This window comes from Oncorhynchus tshawytscha, linkage group LG01, assembly GCF_018296145.1.
Source record: "Oncorhynchus tshawytscha isolate Ot180627B linkage group LG01, Otsh_v2.0, whole genome shotgun sequence".
Classification (NCBI taxonomy): domain Eukaryota; kingdom Metazoa; phylum Chordata; class Actinopteri; order Salmoniformes; family Salmonidae; genus Oncorhynchus; species Oncorhynchus tshawytscha.
The window spans coordinates 76,090,243-76,102,251 of record NC_056429.1 but is presented as its reverse complement, the minus strand read 5'-3'; the positions used below and the strand labels follow the sequence as shown (position 1 = coordinate 76,102,251).

Below are 12,009 nucleotides of genomic sequence, written 5' to 3'. Positions count from 1 at the left end.
AATTCCATTGTCTGTAGAAAAGCCATGGAACGCAGTTCGCTTTCATGTGAAATGCGCATGACCAGGTCCTGGCTCTCTGCTAGACCACTGACTCAAAGAGCTCTCATCCGGCCCCACATCACAGTAGAAGCCTCATTCAAGTTTCTAAAGATGGTTGACATCTAGTGGAAGCCCTAGGAAGTGCAACTTGAACCATATCCCACGGTGTATTCGATAGGGCTGAGTTCAAAAACTACAAACCTCAGATTTCCCACTTCCTGTTTGGATTTTTTCTCAGGTTTTGGCCTGCCATATGAGTTCTGTTATACTCACAGTTTTAGAAACTTCAGAGTGTTTTCTATCCGAATGTACTAATAATATACATATATTAGCATCTGGGACTGAGGAGCAGGCCGTTTTCTGGGCACCTCTGGGCACCTTTCATCCAAGCTACTCAATACTGCCCCTGCAGCCATAAGAAGTTAACTGACTAGTTAAATAAAGGTACAATTACAGTTGAATTTGCATGATATATGGTTTGATTCCCCAAAAAGTGAAAGGCTAACACCTATTTTTTAGGCTAAATTAATATTGCGACTTCTGTTGATATAATGCAATCACGAGATGCACCATTATCGTTAGTCACTAACACAGACTGTGAAATGTATTTACAATTGAAGTGTGTTCAACCCGTAGGAGATGGGCAGCATGAAAAGCCTCCTGTGTCTAGATGTATCAGAGAACAAGCTGGAGCACCTTCCAGAGGAGATGGGTGGCCTGGTCTCCCTTACTGACCTGCTGGTGTCCCAGAACCTCATCAATGCTCTGCCAGAGGGCATAGGTCAGCACGCTGCTGCACTGTACACGACAATAGTGTGTGTGTGTGTTTGTGATTTTACTATCCTTGTGGGGATCAGAAGTCAGAAATTCGGTCAAGTGGGGACATTTCGCTCGTCCCCACAAGGAAAAAGGCTTGGGGTTAAGGGGTTGGGGTTGAAGTTCGGGTTAGGTCAAGGTTGGGGAAAATATAATTTTGAATGGGAATCAATTGTTTTGGTCCCCACAAGGATAGTAAAATACATGTGTGAGCGATGTGTGAGCGATGTGTGAGCGATGTGTGAGCGATGTGTGTGTGCATTTGTGTGCACTCATGCGTTTGTATGCATGCGTGTTTGTGTACATGTTTGTTATTGGTCACTTGTTTCACCATGTCATGCATTGGACCATGCTGAAACTGATTAGGTCAAAGATGGGATCAACATCAATGTAAACTGAGCATAAACCGGCATCTGAACAGATGAAACAATGTTTAGTACTTTTACCAAAAGAGAGAGTCCACATTTGGTAACTGAACTGATTTAATAACACAGGTGATGTGCCTCTTAGGGCACAATGTAACTTTGGATGAATGGAAAATGAAATGTGACAGTCATTAAATCCATATAAAATTATTTGATGTTTTATTGATCTGTTGTTTCATTAGCCATAGGCTCTAGTGTTGGTTGCAAATCAACTAACTTGTTTTACAAATTATATTGATTGCCATGCTATCCTCACTACTCTCATATGTCTATATCAAAGTATGTCACTTTTTTTTTTTTTTTGCTCTGCAGGAAAACTAAGGCGACTGTCGATATTGAAAGCAGACCAGAATCGGCTTGCCCAGCTACCAGAGAGCATTGGCAACTGTGAGAGTCTCACTGAACTGGTGCTCACTGAGAATCGGCTACAGGTGTGTTTGTGGTTGCGCTATACTTGCTCATATATACATATTATTATGAGGGCAGGTTTGATAAGTAAGACCCAATTACTTTTCTTTTATGTAATTGAGATCACAAGACACATGGCTGACTTTTTCAGCCCACGACAAACACTTTAATTTGATATAACTCAACTCTAATGGCTGCCCTCTTTGGTCCTTTGAAAGACCTTGTGACTTACATTGTAGCATAACAAATTGTATTTTTACTTCTGAGGGGATGTATTCTCTTATTATTGTGTAACCTTTGACCTCCATTATGCCCTTAGTTTTCACTTCCTAATAGGCTAAAAACATCTAAGTGTGCGCCAGGAACTTATCCTCTTTACCACTAGCCAATCAGATATGTTTATGTCATCCTCACAGTGGGACTGTGCAGGTAATCCCCATGCTCAGGCCACTAGCCGGTCTACTGTCACTGCTACACCGATTACTGTATGTGCGAACTCTAGATGTTTAATGTATTATTTCTTAATTGTTGTTTCTCTCTTTAGAGTTTGCCAAGAAGTATTGGTAAACTAAAGAGACTTTCCAACTTCAACTGTGATAGGAACCGACTAGCGTCATTGCCAAAAGAGGTATGCTATAGTCTTTCAACATGTAATCATTTGAAGCAAATGTGAAACTTGTTGATGAATGGTAGGTCCTTCATGATTCACAGGAAACCACAGTCCATAGTCTAGTGCAGGTATTCCCAACCTGGGGTACGGGTATGCGCAATGCCATCGGAGGTACGCCAATACAAATGTGGTTCACATACAAAATAACTTTTTAAATATTTTAAATGTAAAAAATGTAATTATTTTCAAACAGTCCATATATATATTTTCCCACATGGCTGTACATTTGGGTGAGTTTTTCTCTCTCGCCTGAGTAGCCTCGTTTCACTGCCTAAAATGAAACCATCTAGTGTTAAGCGAAATAACAACAATGTCAAATACAGGTAGCCTAGTCAAATAATTAACATCCAATCACATCAACCGTTACTCTCTCACGGGAATTCCACTAACGGTCCGTATGTAGCCAAACGTAGCTGCTTCTCATTCCGTTGGCTTGAAAACTGATAAATGGTTAAAAACAAGTAAGGCCTTGTCCATACCAGCAGTACTACACCTGCACCTGTTGACGACACGCGTTGTTCTGCTTCCACAAGCACATCCAATGTTAGCATCAGTAATTCTACATTTGTTGTTAGCCCAGCTAGCATGGACACTGACAATTGTGATTCTGATGCAGCCGAAGAGCTACTGCCCCCTTACCTGGGAAAGCACCGAACAACAGACAGGGACGTTGGACCAACAAATAGGCGCAAATAGGATGAGAACTACATTGATTTGGGGTTCACATATATTGGGAGTAGTGCCTTTCCTCTGCCACAGTGTGTTATGTGAAAAGTACTATCTCACAACTCGATGAAACCTTCACTCATTTAGAAACAAAAAATGCCAATTAGAAGAATAAGCCACAGAAGTTTTTTTGTGCGAGAATTAAGACGACTTTCAAGTAGTCAGACGAATATAAAAGCAACAGATACCATTAATAAGAAGGGGCTAGAAGTGTCTTACATGGTGAGCTGCTGAGTGGCTAGGACAGGCAAGCCCCATACCAATGTGGAGGACTTCATTCTTCCTGCTGCCCCGGATATGGCTGGGACAATGCTGGGGGAAAAGGCAAAAAAACTATACAGACAATGCTTTCATCAAACGACACTGTTTCACGACATATCAGTGACATGACAGGAGATGTTTTGCAACAATTATTGCTTCGCATACAAGGCCAGTGAATTCTATGCGTTACAGCTGGATGAGTCAACAGATGTGGCGGGCCTGGCACAGCTCCTGGTATATGTTTGTTATTTTTATGGGGGTTAATTAAGGAAGACATCCTCTTCTGGAAACCAGGACAACAGGAGAGGATATTTTTTATTTTTTAAAGTATTGGACAGCTTTGTGACATCAAATGGACTTTGGTGGTCAAGATGTGTTGGTATCTGTACTGATGGTGCAAAAGCCATGCCAGGGAGACATGGTGGAGTGGAAACGTGCGTGCAAGCAGTTGCTCCCAACGCCACTTGAGTACACTGCAGCATCCATTGAGAGGCTCTTACTGCCAAGGGAATGCCTGACAGCTTGAAAGACATTTTGAACACTACAGTGGATAACTTTGTTAAAGCAAGGCCCCTGAACTCTCCTGTATTTTCTGCACTCTGCAATATGGGCAGCGACCATGTAACGCTTTCACAACATACAGAAGTGCGTTGGTTATCACAGGGGAAAGTATTGACACATTTATTTTATTGAGAGACGAGTTTAAAGTTTTTTACTGACCCCAATTTTCACTTGTCTGACCGCTTGCATGATTATGAGTTTCTCACATGACTGGCCTATCTGGGTGATGTTTTTTCTCACCTGAATGATCTGAATCTAGGATTACAGGGACTCTCCACAATTATATTCAATGTGCGGGACAAAATTTTGCATTAACAAGGACAACACACAGGTCTTTCCATCACTGTATGATTTTGTGTGCAAATGAACTCAAGCTTATGGACAAAGTCAAATGTGATTTAGCGAAGCACCTGAGTGAGTCGGGTGCACAATTACGCAGGTACTTTCCCGAAACGGATGACACAGACAACTGGATTTGTTATCCCTTTCATGCCCTGCCTCCAGTCCACTTACCGATATCTGAACAAGCGAGCCTCATCAAAATTGCAACAAGCGGTTCTGTGAAAATTTGAATTTAATCAGAAGCCACTGCCAAATTTCTGGATTGTGCTGCGCTTAGAGTATCTTTCCTTGGCAAATCACGCTATTCAGACACTGATGCCCTTTTTTATTTATTTTTTATTTATTTCACCTTCATTTAACCAGATAGGCAAGTTGAGAGCAAGTTCTCATTTACAATTGCGACCTGGCCAAGATAAAGCAAAGCAGTTCGACACATACAACGACACAGAGTTACACATGGAGTAAAACAAACATACAGTCAATAATACAGTACCTTTGCAACCACGTACCTATGTGAGACTGGATTCTTGACCCTCACTAGCATGAACACTAAATACAGGCACAAGACTCTGTGTGGAAAATGATTTAAGACTGCGACTCTCTCCAATACAACCCAACATAGCAGAGTTATGAGCATCCTTTCAAGCACACCCTTCTCATTAACCTAGGATGAGTTATTCACATTTTTCGATGAACAATTAAGGTTTTATGTGTAAGATTGTTAAATAAAGAGCAAAATTATTATTATTTTTGCCCTGGTCCTATAAGAGCTCTTTGTCACTTCCCACGAGCCAGGTTGTGACAAACTCACACTCATTCTTATGTTTAATAAATATATTGTATAGTGTGGGTGTGTGTGGGGCAGGCTTACAATGATGGCAAAAAACAACATTTGAGACTGCACTGACCCTGGTGCTAGAGGGGGTACGCAGCTGGAGGTTGAATGTTTGAAGGGGTACGGGACTATAAAACGTTTGGAAACCACTGGTCAAGTGTATTTGTGCCAAGCTTTTATTATCTTAGCTATATTTTTTATGTTGTCAGGACACGAGGCTGCTTCCTTCTGAGTTTCTTTCTGGGATACAAGCACTTTTCCTTCTTTTTTTTGTTTTTTGGCTCAAAGTTTTCTTCCATCTCCCGTTGTGATCTTACCGTATCGATCACGTTTTGTGATGCAGCAGTGAAGTAGTTCCACTGGACATTGTGATTTACAACCCCGTTCTTGTATTATCTGAATGAGTGCGGACTGGATCCAAAGCAATTTCTTCCCTTGCTGCGGTGAGCCACTTCTTCTGTGGGTGCTCTAGAATCAATGTGTGAGTGAAGTTGCTTATTTTGATGTAATGCTATGTTAACCATTTTACCCCAATACTGTAAGCAAAATGCTTGTGCATGCTAGGTCTGAACATGCTCAGAAAAAGCTAACATAAACCTTGATTGCATCTCATTTTGCCTTCATGATTTACCCTGCTGCTCGGACAAATGGATGTAAAATCATAGAAGCCTCAGTCATGAGTCAGTAGAATCTGGTTAGTGCATCCCCCAGTGATCACTGTATGATTTGCATGCAGAGCTTTGCTGGACTAAACCTGACCCCCTCTGATTTTAATGGGTATTGTAAAAAGGCTAATCCTTACACCTGCTAACCAGCAAATCTGGTCTCTGTGAGCTGAATCCCATTCAGTGGAAGCGTATGCTACAGTGGTACTATGCAGGCAAAGGTCGATTTGTCATATCGACCTGACCTGGAGCACTCTCACAGGCACAAAATCCATCTCCCACTGTGACTGTCTTCACCCTAGATAGACATGGCTGTGTGACTCTTCATTATGTGTGTGACTTTACTGTCTGTCTGTACTTTAGCATGATTTCAACTCTCCGGCTTCAGCTCTCCGGCTGTTGGCATGCTATCTTTTGTTTCCAGGGGATTCAAGCACAGACAAAACAAGCGCACACACACACTACTGACTGCAGTTCTCTGGTGTATTCAGCACTGGTTTATTGTCCCAGAATGCCTGCTTCGTGTGTGTGCGTGTCAGAGATACTGTTGTTTATTCTAGCCTCTTGTCTATTAAAGCGAAGGCAAGCTCCCTCTGGTTAAAGTTTAATCTGAAAGAGCCCTTTAGTAGTTATACAATGCCCCTGTGTCTCAGTGTGAGTCCACAGAACTTTGCACAGATAATGCCATTGTTTTATTATCTCTAACCATTAACATTTCTAACAGTAACAATAGTACTAGACAACTACTTGTTTACCACAGGTGTCGGGATGTAGCTATGTTCTTTTTAATTAATAGTCATGACTGATAATTGGCTAAAAGTTTCAAAACCTGATCTTGTTGTGATTTTAAATCCACACATTCAAGGTAAGATATCTGCTGGACATTGGCTTATTTCCATTTTAATTGAACAGTTGCATATTAATTTAGTAATGACCCAAATAAAAAGGTCTGCAATTTGTTCATATTTCCAATGCACAATTCGAATGAATTTCATAGACAAACAACGTACCCGGTATTGACGTTGTTTAAGTGTGGGCCCATGCATGTAGTACTTTGTTAATTCTACTTCTGAGGTAATGGCTAGACTTTGAGTAGAACCTGTGTGTTGCCTACTAACTGTAACTCCTGCTGATATTTGGACTTCTCTTCGAGGCACCTCTTTAAATCAATCTTTAGTACTCCAGTGAGAGCATCAGCTTAGCCAGATCCTTTTAACATGATGAGACTCCATTACTGTATTTGGTCCCTGTTCAGGTCTGTCTGGCCGCTGGCTGATAGTAGATTACAGTCTGACTACAGCACTTTAGCTGGCCCATCCGGTCCCTACTTCAACACACTACTAATTGCAGCTAATTTTAGCTCCTACTTTGCCAAACTCCATAGCCCAATTCCATCAAGATGCCCAATTCTGTGGCAAAGCTCCCAAATGCTCTTAATGGTTTACCTATCTATGCCCATTATGCTAAATAGATTTTAGCATTTTTTTAAAATACATTTTTATAAACATATATACATTTTCTGTGATTTAGAAAATGCTAAGGTATAAAGGTAAATACTTCATTTTTATTATATTTTTTACATGAACTGTTCAAGATGTTTGTGTGCCTCAAAGAACACCTTCTCTGTTCGTATATGGAATTTTGTGGGTGTGTGATGATAAATTAAAACAGTGTCTTTTAGAGTTTTAAATTGTCTTATTTGTATGCCTTTCTTCCCTAATCCAGATTGGAGGCTGCAGTAGCCTGAATGTCTTCTGTGTTCGAGGGAACAGGCTGACAAGAATTCCCTCTGAGATCTCTCAGGCCACAGAACTGCATGTGTTTGATGTGTCTGGAAATAGGTAGGCTACATAGAAATTAAATTCAATGTATATTTATTAGCATATTATCATATTCACATTACATCAAATACACAACAGGTCAAAGTTTTAGAACACCTACTCATTCAAGGTTTTTTCTTTATATTTTTTTACTATTTTCTACATCGTAGAATAATAGTGAAGACATCAAACTTATGATATAACACATGGAATCATGTAGTAACCAAAAAAGTGTTAAACAAATCAAAATATTTATTTTATTTTAGATTCTTCAAATAGCCACCCTGTACCTTGATGACAGCTTTGCATACATACTATTGGTATTCTCTCAACCAGCTTCACCTGGAATGCTTTTCCAACAGTTTTTGTTGGAAAATATTTCCCACATATGCTGAGCACTTGTGGGCTGCTTTTCCTTCACTCCAACTCATCCCAAACCATCTCAATTGGGTTGAGGTCGAGTGATTATGGAGGCCAGGTTATCTGATGCAGCATCATCACTCTCCTTCTTGGTAAAATAGCCCTTACACAGCCTGGAGGTGTTGGGTCATTGTCCTGTTTAAAAACAAATGATAGTCCCACTAAGCCCAAACCAGATGGGACGGCGTATCGCTGCAGAATGCTGTTGTAGCCATGCTGGTTAAGTGTGCCTTGAATTCTAAATAAATTACAAGCAGTGTCACCAGCGAAGCACCCCCACACCATAACACCACCTCCTTCTTGCTTCATGGTGGCAAATACAGATGCGGAGATCATCCGTTCACCCACACCATGGCTCACAAAGACAAGTCGGTTGGAACCAAAAATATCCCATTTGTACTCTAGACCAAAGGACAGATTTCCACCGGTCTACTGTCCATTGTTCATGTTTCTTGGCCCAAGCAAGTCTCGTCTTCTTATTGGTGTCATTTAGTAGTGCTTTCTTAGCAGCATTTTGACTGAAGGCCTGATTCACACAGTCTTCTCTGAACAGTTGATGTTGAGATGTCTGTTACTTGAACTCTGTGTTAGAATGGTGCCGGAAGAGATGACTGCCATTTTACGGACTCCTAACCAATCGTGCTATTGTGTGTTGTTTTTTTTTCACGTTATTTGTAACTGTGACAAGTGACAAATAAAATTTGATTTGAAGCATTTAGTTGGGCTGCAATTTCTGTGATTGATAAGAGGTCGACCGATTATGATTTTTCAACGGCGATACCTATTATTGGAGGACTAAAAAAAGCCGATACCGATTAATCGGACGATTTTAATTATTTTTTAAAATTTGTAATAATGACAATTACAACAATACTGAATGAACACTTATTTTAACTTTTATATAATACATCAAAATCAATTTAGCCTCAAATAAATAATGAAACATGTTCAATTTTCTTTAAATAATGCAAAAACATTTCAGTTCCTTGCTCAGAACATGAGAACATATGAAACCTGGTGGTTCCTTTTAACATGAGTCTTCAATATTCCCAGGTAAGAAGTTTTAGGTTGTAGGTATTATAGGAATTATAGGACTATATCTCTCTATACCATTTGTATTTCATTAACCTTTGACTATTGGATGTTCTTATAGGCACTTTAGTATTGCCAGTATAACAGTATAGCTTCCATCCCTCTCCTCGAACCAGGTAGGAGCGAGGGGAACAACCACTCCAAGTCTCTTAGCGAGTGACGTTTGAAATGCTATTAGCGCGCACCCCGCTAACTAAGCTAGCCATTTCACATCGGTTACACAAGCCTAATCTCGGGAGTTGATAGGCTTGAAGTCCTAAACAGCGCAATGCTTGACGCACAATGAAGAGCTGCTGGCAAAACGCATGAAAGTGCTGTTTGAATGAATGCTTATGAGCCTGCTGCTGCCTACATCGCTCAGTCAGACTGCTCTATGAAATCATAGACTTCGTTATAACATAATAACACACAGAAATACGAGCCTTAGGTCATTAATATGGTAGACTCCGGAAACTATCATCTCGAAAACAAGATGTTTATTCTTTGTGAAGTACAGAACCGTTCTGTATTTTATCCAATGGGTGGGATCCATTAGTCTAAATATTCCTGTTACATTGCACAACCTTCAATGGTATGTCATAATTACGTAAAATTCTGGCAAATTAGGCGGCCCAAACTGTTGCATATACACTGACTCGGCGTGCAATGAACACAAGAGAAGCGACACAATTTCACCTGGTTAATATTGCCTGCTAACCTGGATTTCTTTTAGCTAAATATGCAGGTTTAAAAATATATACTTCGGTGTATTGATTTTAAGAAAGGCATTTATGTTCATGATTAGGTACACATTGGAGCAACGATACGCACCACATCGATTAAATGCAACGCAGGACACGCTAGTTAACTACACATAGTTAATGATATTACTAGTTTAACTAGTGATTATGATTGATTGTTTTTTAGAAGATAAGTTTAATGCTAGTTAGCAACTTACCTTGGCTTACTGCATTCGCGTAACAGGCAGTCTCCTCATGGAGTGCAATGAGAGGCAGGTGGTTAGAGCGTTGGACTAGTTAACTGAAAGGTTGCAAGATTGAATCCCCTGAGCTGACAAGGTGAAAATCTGTTGTACTGCCACTGAACGAGGCAGTTAACCCACCGTTCCTAGGCCGTCATTGAAAATAAGAATGTGTTCTTAACTGACTTGCCTAGTTAAACAAAGATTTAATAAAGGTGTATTTTTAAAAAAATCTGCCAAATCGGTGTCCAAAAATACAGATTTCCGAATGTTATGAAAACTTGAAATCAGCCCTAATTAATCAGCCATTCAATTTTTATTTTTTATTTATTTTTATTTTACCTTTATTTTCACTAGGCAAGTCAATTAAGAACAAATTCTTAACTGACTGTTATGACAGCCTAGGAACAGTGGGTTAACTGCCTGTTCAGGGGCAGAACGACAGATTTGTACCTTGTCAGCTCGGGGATTCGAACTTGCAACCTTTCGGTTACTAGTTACCAACGCTCTAACCACTAGGCTACGCTACTAGGCTACCCTGCCGATTAATCGGTCGACCTCTAATTGGTAACTTTATTGATTTTCCTCTGCAGCTGGGTCTTCCATTCCTGTGGCGGTCCTCATGAGAGCCAGTTTCATGAAAGCACTTGATGGTTTTTGTGACTGCACTTGAAGAAACTTTCAAAGTTCTTGAAATGTTCCGTATTGACTGACCTTCATGTCTTAAAGTAATGATGGACTGTCGCTGCTCTTGCCAAAATATGGACTTGGTCTTTTACCAAATAGGGCTATCTTCTGTATACCCCCCTACCTTGTCACAACTCAACTGATTGACTCAAATTAACTTTTATTTAACCTTTATTGAACTAGGCAAGTCAGTTAAGAACAAATTCTTATTTACAATGACGGCCTATCAGTGCCTTTTAACAAGGCACACCTGTTAATTGAAATGCATTCCAGGTGACTCTCATGAAGCTGGTTGAGAGAATGCCAAGTTGACAGCTTTGCACACACAAGTCCTACGGTTGCTATTTGGAGAATACACTTTTTTTGGTTACTACATGATTCCAAATGTGTTATTTCATAGTTGTGATGTCTTCACTATTATTCTACAATGTAGAAAATTGTAAAAATAAAGAAAATCCCCTGAACAAGTTCTAAAACTTTTGACCTGTAGTGTATATTATTTATCTTATTATACTCCAGGTCCAGTAATGCTTTTAGATGTAGCAAAGTAAGTCATAATATTTGACACCAATGTAGACTCTGAGCTGTCCACAAATCAATAAGGGTCACTAAATATTCTCTGCAGTCTTTCAATAACACATTATCATCTCTCTCCAGACTACTCCACCTACCCATATCTCTGACCATGCTGCGACTCAAGGCCCTGTGGCTGTCAGAGAACCAGTCCCAGCCTCTAATCACCTTCCAGAATGACATGGATCCAGAGTCGGGGGAAAAAGTGCTCACCTGTGTTCTCCTGCCCCAGCAGCCTTTAGAACCTGACAGTAAAGGTAAGGTCTTGTCATGTACTACCAACTCTGTGGTCTTGTGGATAGAGTATCCGCCCTGATATTGGGAGTTCGATACCCGGCCAAGTCATTTTTATTTAACTAGACAAGTCAGTTAAGAACAAATTCTTATTTTGCAATGACGACCTACCCCGGCCAAACCCTCCCCTAACCCGGACGACGCTGGGACAGTTGTACTCCGCCCTATGGGACTCCCGATCACGGCGGGTTGGGATACAGCCTGGGATCTAACCAGGTTTTGTAGTGACGCCCCTAGCACTGAGATTCAGACCGCTGCACCACTCGGGAGCTTAAAGACTGTAAAAATGTGACCTGATGCGTCTCTGCTTGGCACTCTGCATTAAAGGGAAGATTTGTTTTATCCTTCCAATATGACATTTCACTTTACATTCGTATTTCGGGAGAAATGTATAATTGATATAATTTTTATTTA

General features: G+C 40.4%; 1 protein-coding gene across 3 annotated transcripts in view; it reads left to right on the top strand.

Annotated features, from left to right (window-relative positions):
• The window catches only part of LOC112256896 (leucine-rich repeat-containing protein 1), a 75,832-nt gene that overhangs the window by 47,611 nt on the left and 16,212 nt on the right, over positions 1–12,009 (top strand). For 2 of the 3 annotated variants that reach the window (XM_024430463.2, XM_024430455.2), the window contains 5 exons: positions 676–820; positions 1,593–1,711; positions 2,233–2,316; positions 7,474–7,589; positions 11,386–11,558. In XM_024430463.2, the coding sequence (XP_024286231.1) occupies positions 676–820; positions 1,593–1,711; positions 2,233–2,316; positions 7,474–7,589; positions 11,386–11,558 (637 nt within the window). The remainder of the gene's footprint in view (positions 1–675; positions 821–1,592; positions 1,712–2,232; positions 2,317–7,473; positions 7,590–11,385; positions 11,559–12,009) is intronic. The other variant, XM_024430473.2, reaches the window with a different exon arrangement.